At 33.9% G+C, this 15,175-nt stretch overlaps 1 protein-coding gene across 12 annotated transcripts in view; it reads left to right on the top strand.

The window, feature by feature from the left end:
* The window catches only part of SLC4A10 (solute carrier family 4 member 10), a 303,415-nt gene that overhangs the window by 250,046 nt on the left and 38,194 nt on the right, over nucleotides 1–15,175 (top strand). For all 12 annotated transcript variants that reach the window (XM_067026174.1, XM_067026178.1, XM_067026173.1 and 9 more), the window contains one exon: nucleotides 10,963–11,068. In XM_067026174.1, the coding sequence (XP_066882275.1) occupies nucleotides 10,963–11,068 (106 nt within the window). The remainder of the gene's footprint in view (nucleotides 1–10,962; nucleotides 11,069–15,175) is intronic.

Consider the following 15,175-nt stretch of genomic DNA (forward strand, 5'->3'; position numbering starts at 1 on the left):
CAATTCTCTGTTCTTCCTTCTATCTCCCTACCCCTGATTCTATTGTAGTGGTTGTTAACATATCTTTTATTCTCTAACCATAGTTAAGTGTTAAACAATTTGCCTAAAGATTGATTCTAAAAAACTTTTTTAAAACCACATTTTAAAAACCTTTACATAGTTATAGCTATTTAAATATTTCTCACTCTAGAGTCAAGTAGTGTGCATAGGTTACATTTTCTTCTCTATGGCTCTATTATCATGACTCCTATGGCATTCAGAAAACAACATTCTTCCAGAATGGTAGCATAAGGAACTCTAAGGACCCTCTCGCTGGTGAAACAACTTTACTGGTGAAAATCATTTTAGAAAGCAATAATAGAAAGTCTCTGGAAATTGTTTTAAGAGCAGATGGCACTTATATGTGGCATCTAAAAAAAAATGGTACAGGGCTTCCCTGGTGGCGCAGTGGTTGAGAGTCTGCCTGCCGATGCAGGGGACACGGGTTCGTGCCCCAGTCTGGGAGGATCCCACATACCGCGGAGCAGCTGGGCCCATGAGCCATGGCCGCTGAGCCTGCGCGTCCGGAGCCTGTGCTCCTCAACGGGAGAGGCCACAACAGTGAGAGGCCCGCATACCGCAAAAAAAAAGAAAAAAAATGGTACAATGAACATATTTGCAAAACAGAAGTAGACTCACAGACTTCAAAAACATACTTATGGGGACTTACCTGGTGGCGCAGTGGTTAAGACTCTGTGCTCCCAGTGTGGGGGGCTTGGGTTTGATCCCTGGTCCAGGAACTAGATCCGACATGCATGCCACAACTAGGAGTTCACATGCAGCAACTAAGGAGCTGGTGAGCCACAACTAAGGAGCCCATGTGCCGCAACTAAGAAGTCAGTGAGCCGCAACTAAGGAGTCCGCAAGCTGCAACTAAGGAGCCCACCTGCCACAAATAAGACCCAATGCAACAAATTAATTAATTAATTAATTTAAAAAAATCTCCCTGACCTATCTCACACCTGAAGTTCTAAAGTTCCTTTACTAGGAAACTCCATTAAAAAAAAGAAGAAAGAAAAGAAAGAAAACAAACTTATGGTTACCAAAGGGAAAGGTTGGGGGGAGGGATAAATTAGGAGCTTGGAATTAACATATACACACTTCTGTATATAAAATAATCAACAAGGACCTATTGTATAGCACAGGGAACTATACTCAATCCAGTATTCTGTAATAACCTATATGGGAAAAGAATCTGAAAAAGAAGGGATATATGTATATGTATAACTAAATCACTCTGCTGTACACCTGAAACTAACACAACATTGTAAATCAACTATACTACTGTATAAAATAAAAATTAAACTAAATTTTAAAAAATAATGGAAGTTTTGGTGAAAAGCAATTAAGAGGAGGTAGGTATCTTTATGAGAGACACAGGCTAAACAATAGGCCAGCTACTATACCAGAGAGAACCAGGAAAACAGACAGCTAAGGAGAGTCCTCTTGGGGCCAGAAGAACCTCAATGACCTCAACTGCAAAGGAGCTAGAGTTTAATTGCATCATACCACCAGAGCATTTTATGCCCCAGGTTTCTGTCAAAAACAATAGTGCAATCAGCGAGCAATTAATGGAGCCTAATAACTGAATGTATGTGGTAATCTGTAAAGCAACCACTAAGAAAATAACTAAAAATATATATAGTGAAGAATAAAAACCCAACAGTGTTCTTAACATCATGGTAAAATGAATTTTCTTTTTCAACATTTCATGAGCTGCTCAAAATCATTATATATTTCCATTTTCTTCCTCTTTGGAACATGTCTTTCTTGTAAAGCCTTTTATTTTTCCTGGAATTGCTGACTGCCTTCTTTTGCTCTGGGCTTCTGTGCTTGAATGTCCTCAAGCTTCCCCAAGAATTCAATAATTCTATCCTGTTAACTCTTTATTAAAAGTTTAAGTGTAGAGTACAGCAGATGTTGCACAGCAGATCTCCAGAACTTTTTCATAGTGCATAACTAAAACTCTATACCCATTGAACAGCAACTCCACATTTCTCTCTTCCCATCCCTGGAAACCACAGTTCTACTTTCTGTTTCTATAAGTTTTACTATTTTAGATACCTCATATAAGTGGAATCATGCAGTATTTGTCCTTCTATTCCACTTTGCACAATATCCTTAGTGTTCATCCATGTAGTAGCATATGACAGAATTTCCTTCTTTTTTTAATGGCTGAATAATATTCCATTGTATGTATATATTATACTTTTTAAAATTCATTCATCTGTTGATGGACATTTAGATTGTTTCCACTTCTTGGCTCATTGTGAACAATACTGCAATGAATGTGGGAATGCAATATCTCTTCAAGATCTGGTTCTCTTTGGATTCAGAAATGGGATTGCTGGATCATGTAGTAGCTCTATTTTTATTTTTTGGAAGACCCTATAGAGTGTTTTCCATAGTGGCTGCACCATTTTACATTTCTAACAACTGTGCACAAGGGTTCCAGTTTCTCCACATTCTCACCAACACTTCTTATTTTCTCTTGTTTTGTTTTGTTTCATTTATAATGGTCATCCTAACAGGTGTGAGATGATACTTCATTGTAGTTTCAATTTGCATTTCCCTGATGATTAGTGACGTCAAAAATCTTTTCATATACTTGTTGACCATTTGTAGATCTTCTTTGGAGAAATGTCTATTTAGGTCCTTTGTCCATTTTTATTTTTTATTTATATTTTTTATTTTTCTTTGTCCATTTTTAAATTGAGTGATTTGTTTTAATGTTATTGAGTTGTAGCAACTCCTTGTATATTTTAGATATTAATGCCTTATCAGATATAGTTTGCATGTATTTCCTTCCATTCCACAGGTTGCCTTTTCACTCTGCTTATTGTTTCCTTGGCTATGTAGAAGCTTTTTAGTTTAATATAGTCCCACTGTCTATTTTTGCATTTATTACCTGTGTTTTAGTGTCATATCCAAGAAATTACTGCTAAGACCAATGTAATAAAGCTTTCCCCCTGTTTTCTTGTGGAAATTTTATAGATTTAGGTCTAATGTTTAAGTCTTTTATTTATTTTGAATTGATTTCTGTGTATGGTGTCAGATAAGGGTTCAATTTTATTCTTTTGCTTGTGGATATCCAATTGTCCCAGCATCATTTGTTGAAGAGGCTTCAACATTTCCCCAATGTGTAGCTTTGCCATTCTTATTGAAGGTCTTTTGACTGCATAGGTGAGGGTTTATTTCTGGGCTCTCTATTCTGTTCTATTGGTCTATATATCTGTCTTTGTTCTAGTACCATACTGTTTTTCTTACTCTAGCTTTGTAATATGTTTTGAAATTAGGAAGTGTGAGGCTTCCAACTTCATTCTTTTTTTCTCAAGATTGTTTTGACTATTCAGGATCCTTCATGGTCCCATATGAATTTTAGGATTCTTTTTTCTATTTCTATAAAAAATGTCATTGGGATTTTGGTAGCGATTGCACTGAATTTGTAGATCACTTGAGGTAATATGGGTATTTTTAACAATATTAAGTCTTCCAATTCATGAACACATTTATATCTTTCCATTTATTTGTGCCCTCTAATTTCTTTCAGCAATGTTTTATAGTTTTAAGTGTAAAAGTCTTTCACATCTTTGGTTAAGTTTATTTCTAAGTATTTTATTCTTATTGATGCTATTGTAAATGGGGTTGTTTCCTTAATTTCCTTTTTAGATTGCACATTGCTAGTTTATAGAAACTGAATTTTTTAATATTGATTTTTATCCTGCAACTTTGTTAAATTCATTTATTACTTCTAACAGTTTTTTAATGTATGGAATTTTTAGAGTTTTCTTTGTATTACATTATGTCATCTACAAGCAGAGTTAATTTTACTTCTTCCTTTCCAATTTGGATGCTTTTTTTCCTTACCTAATTGCTCTAGTAGGACTTCCAGTACTATTTTGAATTGAAATGGCAGGAGTGAGAATCCTTGTCTTGTCCTTTATCTTAGAGGAAAAGCTTCTGGTTTTTCCCCAGTGATTCTGATGTTAGCTGTGGGCTTGTCATATATGACTTTTACTATGTTGAGATAATTCCTTTCTATTCCTAGTGTGATGAGTGTTTTTATCATGAAAGGGTGTTGAATTTGTCAAATGCTTTGTGCATCTATTGAGTTGATCATGTGATTGTATCTTTTGTTCCATTAATGTGGTGTATCACAATGATTGATATTTGTTTGTTGAACCATTCTTGTGTTCCATGGATAAATCCTACTTGTTAGGATGCATGATCCTTTTAATGTATTGTTGAATTTAGTTTGTTATTTTGTTGAGGATTTTTGCATCTATATTCATTAAGAATATTGTTTTTTAGTTTTCTTTTGATGTCTTTTTCTGGTTTTGGTATCAGGGTAATTCTGGCTTCATAAAATGAGTTTGGAAGTGTTCCCTCCTCTTCAATTTTTTGGAAGAGTTTTAGAAGGATTGGCATCAGTTCTTTAAATGTGTGGTAGAATTCGCCAGTGAAACCATCTGGTCATGGGCTTTTCTTTGTTGGGAAGTTTTTGATTACTGATGCAAACTCCTTACTAGCTATAGGTCTGTTCAGAATTTCTATTTCTTCATGATTCATTCTTGATAAATTGCATGTTTCTAGGAATTTATCCATTTCTTCCAGGCTATCCAATTTGTTGGCTTGGAATTGCTCATAGTAATTTCTTATAATCCTTTTAATTTCTGTGGCATTAGTTGTAACATCTCCTCTTTCATTTATAATTTTGAATATTTTTTCTTAGTCTAGCTAAAAGTTTGTCAATTTGTTGCTTTTTAAAAAAACCAACTCAGTTTCATTGATCTCTACTGTTGTTTTTCTAGTCTCTATTTCACTTATTTATGCTCTGATGATTATTATTCCCTTCCTTCTAACTCTGGGCTTTATTTTTCTTTTTCTAGTTCTTTGTGCTTTAAAGTTAAGTTGTTTATTTGAGAATTTTCATCTTTTTAATATAGGCAGTTATTGCTATAACCTTCCCTCTTAGTACTGCTTTTGCTGCATCCTATAAGTTTTAGTATGTTGTTTTTGTTTTCATTTGTCTTAAGATATTTTCTAATTTCTCTTTTGATATCTTCTTTGGTCCACTGGTTGTTCAAGGATATGTTGCTTAATTTCCATGCATTTATGAATTTTTTAGTTTTCCTTCTGTTATTGATTTCTAGTTTCATTGCACTGTGGTTGGAAAGTACACTTAGTAGGATTTCAGTCTTCTTACATCAGTTAAGACTAGTTTTGTGACCTAACATGTGATCTCTTGTGGAGAATGTTTTGTGTGTGTTTGAAAACGCTGTGTATTCTGCTGCTGGTGGGTGAAATGTTCTGTATATGCTATTAGGTTCATTTGGTCTATAGTGTTGTTCAAGTCCTCTGTTTCCTTATTCATCTTCTATCTGGATTCTATCCATTATTTAAAGTGAGGTATTGAAATATCCTAATATAATTGTGTTACTATCTATCTTTCTCTTCACTTCTGTCAATGTTTCATTCATATATTTGGGTGCTCTGCTGTTGTGTATATCTTTTTAATTGTTATATCTTCCTGGTTAATTGACCCTTTTAGCCTTATACAGTGTCCTTCCTTGTCTCTTTTGACAGTTTTTGACTTAAAGTCTATTGGTCTGATATGATTATGGCCCACCCTGACACCTGCTCTCTTTTGGTTACCATTTGCATATAATTTTTTTTTCTATACTTTAACTTTCACTCTATGTGTCTTCCTAAATCAAAAATCTCTTCTAGATAGCATATAGTTGTATCTTTTTTTATCCAGTTAGTCATTCTATGTCTTTTGATTGGGGAGTAAAATCTACTTACATTTAAGTATTTATTTATAGAGAAGAACTTACTATTGCCATTTTATTAGTTGTTTTCTGTCTGTCTTGTAACATCTTTGTCACCCACCCCCTTTCCTCTCTTTTTTACTTCCTTTGTGTTTTGTTCACTTTTTTTTTTTTTTTTTGGTAGTGATATGTTTTGATTCCTTTCTTATTTTATTTTGTGGACGTTCTACACAAAAAGGTATTTTCCTTTTGGTTACCATGGGGCTTACATAAAACATATTTATAACAATCTATTTTAAGCTGATAAAACTTAACTTCAATTGCATACAAATACTCTTCACTTTTACTCTCCCCTCATTACACTTTTTATGTTATTGATGTCAAAAATTACATCCTTTTATATTGTGTATCCATTAACATATTTTTATAGTAATAGTGTCTAAAAATACTTTTGTCCTTCAACTTCTATACCAGAATTAAAAGTGATTTATGTACCACCATTACAGTATTTTGTATTTGTCTATATACTTACCTTTATTAGCAAGCTTTATACTTTCATATGTTTTTGTGTTGCTGTTCAGCGCCCTTTTGTTTGAACTTGAAGGATTCCCTTTAGCATTTCTTGTAAGGCAGATATAGTGGTGATGAACTCCTTCAGCTTTATTTTTAAAACCTGGGAAGGTTTTATTTCTCCTTCATTTTTAAAGTCCCCCATTTTTTACCAGATATAGTATTCTTGGTTGGAAGTTTTCCCTTTTAGCACTTTGAATATGTCATACTACTGCCTTCTGGTCTGTAGAGTTCCTGCTGAAAAATCCACTGGTAGTATTATGGAACTTCTCTTGCACATGGTGATTCGCTTTTCTCTTGCTGCTGTTGAAATTTTCTCTGTATTTGACTTTTAACACTTTGATTATAATGTGTCTTAGTGTGGATTTCTTTGGATTCACAATGGTTGGAATTCATTGGGTTTCTTAATATGGATGTCATTTCCTTCCCCATTTTGGGGAAATTTTGGGGCACTATTTCTTTAAGTAAGCTTTCTGTCCCTTATTCTCTTTCTTCTTCTTCTGGGGCTCCCATGATGCATATATTGATTTGCTTATGATATCCCATGTGTTCCTCAGGCTTTCTTCACTCTTTTTCATTCTTTTTTCATTTTGTTCTTCTGACTGAATAATTTCAAGTGACCCATCCTCAAGTTCACTGATTCTTTCTTCTGCTTAATTGAGTCTGACGTTGAACCCCTCTACTGAATTTTTTAGTTCAGTTATTGTATTCTTTAGCTCCAAAATTTCTATTTTGTTCTTTTTAAATATTTTCTATCTTTTTGTTGATATTTTCATTTTGTTTATGCATCATCTTCTTGATCTCATAGAGTATCATTATAATGTTTATTTACATTCTGTCACATAATTTATATACCTCTATTTCTTTAAGATAAGTTTCTGATTTATTTTATTCCTTTGTATGGAACATGTTGCCCTGTTTCTTCATGTGTCCCATAACTTTGTTTTAGGATTGGCACATTTGAAATAACAGCCAGCTTTCATAGCCTTTAGGGACTTGCTCTTTGTGCAGAAGACTCTTATTAATCAGCTTGACTAGAGATTCTGGGGGCCTCTGTAACCCTTTCTTGGAGGGAAGGGGATGGAAATTATCTGAGCCTCTGTGTGCAATTTCTCAATTAGTGTTGCTGGTTTCTTTTTCCAGGGGCTCATAATCTTTTGCTCCCTCTGAGAACAAGGGATAGCAGAGAATCTTGCTACTGCAATTTCTGTGGTTTTACAGTAGCAAGATTCTCTGCTATCCCTGGTTCTCAGAGGCCTCCAGATATCTACCATATGATGAGTCCCCATCAGCATCCCAGGTTAGGTGAGACAGATACCAGTCCCTTGAGCACTCTTCCAAAAAGCTTGAACATCAGAAATATGCTTCTTTCACTCCTTCCAGAGGGAAAAGCCTCAAGTTGTTCACCTGCCCCAATTGCACCGAGCCATCCTATTCCCTGAAAGCCATTTTATCCACTTGTCTTTGTTCTCAGTGGCACCTGGGTGTCCAAACTACAATGGTTCTGTCAGTGCTCTGAATTAGACAAGACAGATACCAGTCCCTCAGTAGCCCTCTGAAGAGCTGGAATGTCAGATGCAGCCTCTATTTTCTCTTCACCCCCAGTGTAAAAAGTATAAGCCAGGGTATTCTCTACCACTGCTGAGCTGTGCCAGCTTAGAGGAGGGGCTGATGCAGTTAAAGTGAAACTGCTCTTCTTACCTGTTTGAATGTGGCTGTTAACAGCTTTGCACTCAGGTACTGCAACATCTTAACAGGATTCTGGAGTTCTTGTCACAGTATTTTGGTCCATATATTGTTGTTAAATTGAAGTTTCTACAGGGGAAGGAGCACTGGGACTTTCCATTCAGCCATCTTGTGATGTCACTTCTTCCCTGGTTCACTCTTGGGCTCTAACATACATTTGTCATTCTGAGAGTTCTTTCACTGCTTTCTTAGGTTGGAAACACTCTTTCCTTCACCCCAATGTCTTCTCTTAGTTCAGACCCTTTTGGGGATTCTACTCGGCAGGCCAGGTCCTTCCTTTACCGCATTTGGAAGGAGATATATATATATATATATATATATATATCCTATATAAACTTATAAATTTTATATGTATGTATAAATATGTATATATATTTATGTTTCTATGTAAATATTTCTATTTTTGTAAGTTAGTCATTAGGAGCAGACTGCCTAGGTTTAAATTCTGGCTCTGATGTTTCTAGCTGTGTAACTTTGGCCACGTCACTCATGCCTTGATATTATCATGTGATTAATACTACTTATTTTAAGGATTAAATATAAAAGTACTATTATTGTCAGTATTACTCTTCTGTTCTGCTTTTACAAACATCCTGCTTTCGTATGCTTTTCATATTCCATTTGTTTACATCTCTCTTTTGTTGATATTTCCCCTCATGTTTCTTTTTATATTATTTCTTTGCTTAATGAATTCTAGGTAATGAGAAAATAAATATGTGTGTTCAGTCCTCTTTCTTAAGCTAGAAGCCAAATCTGATTTTTAATTTTAGAAAATATTCAGTGATTTAATGGTTTTAGTGTTATTTTTTAATAATTTAAGATATTTTAAAATGAAATTATTCTCTCTCTCTTCATATATTATCTTTACCATATTTGCCTAGTGATCTAATGACCTAGAGTCAAAATTAAACAGGAATTTTCTTTCTTTTGATAGATTCTTAGTGACAGTAGCAAAACTGTTTTAATGCTGGTCAGAATTTAATTCTCTTTAAAGCACTGGAAGCAAAATAAAGAGTATCAGCATGTTAGAGAAAAGCCTAGTGGTTTTTTTGTATTACATCAATTGAAAGTTAACAGTTTTATTACATCTTATGAAAAACTGAAAAATGAACCAGAAAATAATGATGAGAACCATGATGATGATGGCAGCTACAATTTCAAAACTGCATAAATGTATACCAGAAACAATATATATCATGTTACTTATTCTTCATAATAGCTCTACAAGGTAAGCATTTCAGTCCACATTTTATATATGAGGAAACCAAGATTTAGAGTGCTTAAATAATTTGCCCCTGGCCACACAGCCAGTAAAGGACAAAGCTTTCTGACACAAAGGCCTTTCTGACACTTAATCCTGTGTTCTGGGATTATGTACAACTAATCTGGGACTTGAGAACCTATAGATTTGAATAAATTGCATTAATGAATGATTATTACTGCATCTCAGGGGACTGTTTCCCTTTTGCTGTGTTTCCTCCCTCTGATACCACGGTTGTCACTGTAGCTGCTCATAGTAGTTAATACTTCCATGTCTCATTCCCTTAAAATCCTCGTCAACAACTTTCTCATTGGAATCTTCTTTTTTTTTAGAAGCCCAGCCCCATGTGAGCCCAGGTGGGGAATACTCTAACATCTCTTAGTGAGAGCAGGAACATACCTGTCTGTATTGCCCAAGTCAAGGAGAGTTTCTTGTAATAATAGACACTCAGTACACTTTGAAAAATGAATGAGTGGTGGTAAAAAAAAAAGAACAGACTAAAATTCCTGATGTAAGAGACAGAAGAGAGACTGTTGCTTAGGCAGAGGAATTTATCAAGTAGAGACTGTAATATATTTTCCTATAGAAATAATGGCAGTTGGGTTCTACAGTTCTATTAATATCACTAAAACAGCAGTCCAACTAATATTCAAGTTATGTAGTATATATGTGGCTTAATCTGGGAGCCCAACCACTATTTTTATAAAATGATTCTATAAGAAAATGCTCTCTGAAGGGCAAATAATAGACTTATGAATGAATTTTTGAAACAATTTGTAAATTGAAGTTAACATCTAAGACAATTAACTTGTTGATAATCTGTGCTTTTGTCTTCTCATTTACTTACAAAGTTATAAAGAACATGAGATCAAAAGCTGTTTTTTATTACATAATAGTACCACTTTGCCCAACTTTTTCCTATTCTCTCTGCTCTTACCCCACCCAGCATTCATCATGTTACCTTATATGTAGTAGCTACTCAAAAATCTTTTGCATACTGATTGTTTGATTTTTTAATAGAACTATCACTCATCACAAAGAAACTATATCCTGAAATACCTAGGGTTCTTGATTCAACCTAGCTTTAATTTTAAATTACATTGCAAAATTCTAAATGATCTCTAAAATACGAATTATAAACTCCAATTTCAATTGATATGGTTATACAGTATTAATAAAAATAAGTAAATTATAATAATACATTTGGAAGTTTATCATTTTTTCCCACTTGACTTATAATTTAGAGGCAAATGGTTGTTGTAAGGTCTAGAAAGCATCTCAGTTTAAAAGGCCTCAAAAGCCCTGTGTTCTAACCTACACTTTGAAAAACTTCCTCTGATGTGGACACAGAGGGAATGACCTCTCATTCCAGGAAACATTAGAAGTGATCTAATGTCCTTGCAATATATCTATCCTTCTGTCTGAAAATAGTGTGTTTTGGAGTTTAGGATGACCTACCTACTTATCTCTCAGATGGAGGAAGGCTATGACTGGGGAAGAAGGACCCATCACACATTTGTTTTAAGTATGGTGACAAAAAGATACTTCACAAAAGACACTGTTTTGCCTTTGCAGGTGTAACTGTGTGGAACCACATAATCCTAGCAATGATACATTGAAGGAATGGAGGGAGTCCAATATTTCCGCCTCTGACATAATTTGGGAGAACCTAACTGTGTCGGTAAGTGAAACATTGAAAAATAAGTCATGGACTTCCCTGGTGGCACAGTGGTTAAGAATCCGCCTGCCAATGCAGGGGACATGGGTTTGAGCCCTAGTCCAGGAAGATCTCACATGCCACGGAGCAACTAAGCTCATGTGCTACAACTACCGAGCCTGCTCTCTAGAGCTCACAAGCCACAACTACTGAGCCCGTGCACATAGAGTCCATGCTCTGCAACAAGAGAAGCCACTGCAATGAGAAGCCCGCACACCACAACCCGCTCACCGCAACTAGAGAAAGCCCACATGCAGCAACAAAGACCCAATGCAGCCATAAATTAATTAATTAATTAATTAATTTTTTAAAAAGAAAAATAGGTCATACCTTGAAACTTATTACTATAAGGGCTTTTATTGACTTTTTGAATGAATTATTGACACTAAGTTAAGTGTTTTAAACAAATACTATTATAAAAGTGATGGTTTTGATTACATTCATTTCAAGTATGCATAAGTATACTGGGGTTTTCTTTCATTATTAAGTTTTTCCAGTAGTTATTAGGCCTGAGTTACTCTGAAAGCACACATATATGGCATAATGTGAGTAGATTAACTGAAAGCACATTAAATAGGAGTAGTGTTGACCTAAATGAAACCGTATGGCAGAACTAAGTCAGCCTTCTGTGTAAAGAACCCAGAATGCTTTTACTTTACTCTGTAATACTGCTCCAGCTGTTCAGAATATGTTAAGGGGGAGGGGATGTTTGTTAATATTTTAGTGTAAATATTGAACTTTTTGGGAAAACAAAAGTCACTTTTCTTAATAAAATTCTGGCACCTCCCTCAGGAAGATTTTCTTACTTCCATTTTCTCTTTATCCTCCATTCAAAAAAGAGAATGGCAACATATTTTTCACCTATCAAAGTTAAATCTTATACCTTGGCTTTCCTCTTTTTCTGTGGTATCTTTTTTCCCCCTCATAGATGAATTTCTTAATCTCTTGCAATATTTGTGCACCTCCTTTTCCATCTACATTTGCATCCTTTACTTCTGGTCAATCAAGTATTAAAATCTGAGTCATTCTAGTTTCTTCTCTATTCTTCCCAGTTACAAACATTACAATCCAAAGCTTCTGCGACTTTATCTACCCATATAAGCTCAAATCCCATTATAACCATGGGCATAAAACTATATAAATTCTAGTTCATTTTATGAAAAACATATCATTTAGTAAGTAAGCCAGTTAGTGACACATAGAAATCTTTTTTGTTGTACAAATATTATAAAACTCTAAGCATGATTCTTGTAAGAGCACTTGACCTATTGCCTATTTTCTCAATTTTCCTCATTAAATATTTTCTTTCAGAATCAAAATCAAATTACTTACCTTCTGTTTAAAATTCTATCTTGACCTATATTTTACTACCTTTCCTCTTATGCTAGTCATTTGCTCTAAAATAAGCCTTCACTTACTTTTGTTGTTTTCTTCTGTTATAGTTAACATTTATTCTGTCCTATTTTTTCTTAGAAAAAATAACATTACCAAACTGTTTCCTTTCAGAGAGCCATTTAAATTGATCAATAAAAGAAATGATGAGCTGAACAATAAAGAATGCTACAGTTATTCAGAATTTAGACATGGGATTGTGGTTGATCCATTCAGCAGTGCATCTTCCATTTATATTTCCCTCTTGTAAACTATAAAGATATTACATCTTGAGTCCCTTGCTTTTGTCCCTCATCTTGGTGTCCCCTACAATATAGTAACCCAATAATCTCATCTCTAAATTATTTAACATGATAATTTACTCTGTTTTATAGTCTTGAATAATTTAATATTAAATAATAATATTCATTCCATGTAGTAGCAAACCCTGAATCATAACTTTCGAAGAGACTCATAGAACAATTGATCTAACTAGCCATGAGTTAATTTTAAATATTAGAAGTTTTAGGGTCAAGCAGAGTACAGTGAAAATTATTTTGCAATCAAAGCAAATCTAGCACTGTGGTTTTTTTAAGTTCTGTACTAAGGGTTAACATTCTGGCAGAAATTTTCATTTTATTTTTCATTAGTTAAAAGCAGTTTTTGCAATAGGTAATTGCTAATCTTGACCAGAAATAGCATTTATCACCAAAAGGAATGCTACATAATGAAAAAATCTTATAATTTTTAAGTCAATGAGGGCCAAAAAAATTTTTTGTCTTAATTGTTATTCTGGGATTTCTTTCCTCAGCATAACCATTAGTATCACCAAAAACATTATATTAATAAAGCACTGTGCTAATGGCTCTTATAACTAGTTTTGTAAAAATAGTCATGTAATATTTACTTTGTATATTATTCACATGATAATCTTTTATTGAATTGTTACATATCTCATGAATTGTCATTTATACCTTGCTAACTCAGCAAGGGCAAAGAACTTTAGTTTTCTTTGATTCTCCTAAACAGCTGTATGCATAATAAGTGTTCAATAAATATTTAATTATCGTTTTGAAAAATCGTCTCAAATCACAAATTTGCTATTTAATGTAAATGTCTTGTTTTGGTTTATTTTGTTTTCCAGCTTTATTGAGGTATAATTGACATATAAAAATTGTGTATATTTAAGGTATACAATATGATTTTTCGGTATATGTATACGACGTGAATGATTGCCGCAATCAAGCTAATTAACATATCCATCACCTCAAATAGTTACCTTTTTTTTTTTTGTGATAACAATTAAGATCTACTCTCTCAGCAAATTTCAATTATTTAATGCAATATTATTAACCATAGTCACCGTGTTATACATTAGATCTTCATAATTTATTCATCCTGCATAACTGAAACTTTGTACCCTTCGACCAATATTTCCCCATTTTTCCCTTCTCCCCAGCCATTGGTAACCATCATTCTACTCTCTGCTTCTGAGTTTGACTTTTTTAGATTCCACATGTAAGTTAAATCATACAGTGTTTGTCTTTCTGTGTCTGGCTTATATCAGTCAGCATAATGTCCTCCAGATTCATCCATGTTGTTGCAATGACAGGATTTCCTTCCTTTTTAAGGGAATGATATTCCGTTATATATTTATACTACATTTTCTTAATCCATTCATCCATTGACAGACATCTAGGTTATTTCCATATCTTGGCTATTGTGAATAATGCCTAATTCAAGTGTTTTATAGCAAGCTAGAACACTTAGGTTTCTATGTTTATATATATTTTTAGCAGTATCTCAAAATCTGTCATTATAAAGGAATTCCTAGGCGAGGTTTAAAATATTCACAAGCAATTAACTAGCAATTGGTTAAGAATCATTTTAGTGCCAGAATTACATATTTAGCTTATATATAAGTAAGGGGCAGGACACTAATGCCAACTTTAATTTCTTATTTTATCAAACTTAATTTTTACCAACTTATAACACTGCTGAAACTTAGAATGTGTTAAAGAATAATTAGTAGAAATGAGTTTGTCAACAAGCATTTTTTCATTTTTGTAAGTGAAACCATATGTGAGACTCAAAATAAGAGAACAGGATTTGGATTTAGTTTTCTCTTCCAAATCTCAGTACTTGTGTGTGTGTGTGTGTGTGTGTGTGTGTGTGTGTGTGTGTGTGTGTGTGTATGTGTTAAAGGTACAGTTAGTATAAACCAGAAAATAAATGTAGAATTTAGTAGTTCACAATTTTTCCTTTTTAAATAGCATACTGTCCCCCTAAAAGGAAGAAAAACTGAATACGCTTTTCAAATTTGCTTTGAATTAAAGTAACTAGGCAAGCTATTGGCAATGTATTATAGCTTATAAGACAGTTAAATGATCCTTTAAATGCTGTCTATGTTCCTAAGAATTGAGAACAAGACCCAGCCAAGTCCAAGACTTGGAGGACTTTTATATCTGCACAAAAGACTGATCACAAATATTTAGATAATGTGTTTACAACAGAGCTTCTAGCTCCTCTTTGTATTTATCCAGTCTTCTTAACCATTACTTTGCTTGGTAATTGCTATACTAGTATCTCTGGACAAGGGGCAAGAGACGGGACTAAAAAATTCAAGGATTCATTTTTGCTACTTTATCTATTTTAACAGAGTTTTGAGAGAAGGAAAATTAAAGCTATAATTAAGGCCTG

The sequence above is a fragment of the Kogia breviceps genome, chromosome 2, assembly GCF_026419965.1.
Source record: "Kogia breviceps isolate mKogBre1 chromosome 2, mKogBre1 haplotype 1, whole genome shotgun sequence".
Taxonomy (NCBI): Eukaryota; Metazoa; Chordata; class Mammalia; order Artiodactyla; family Physeteridae; genus Kogia; species Kogia breviceps.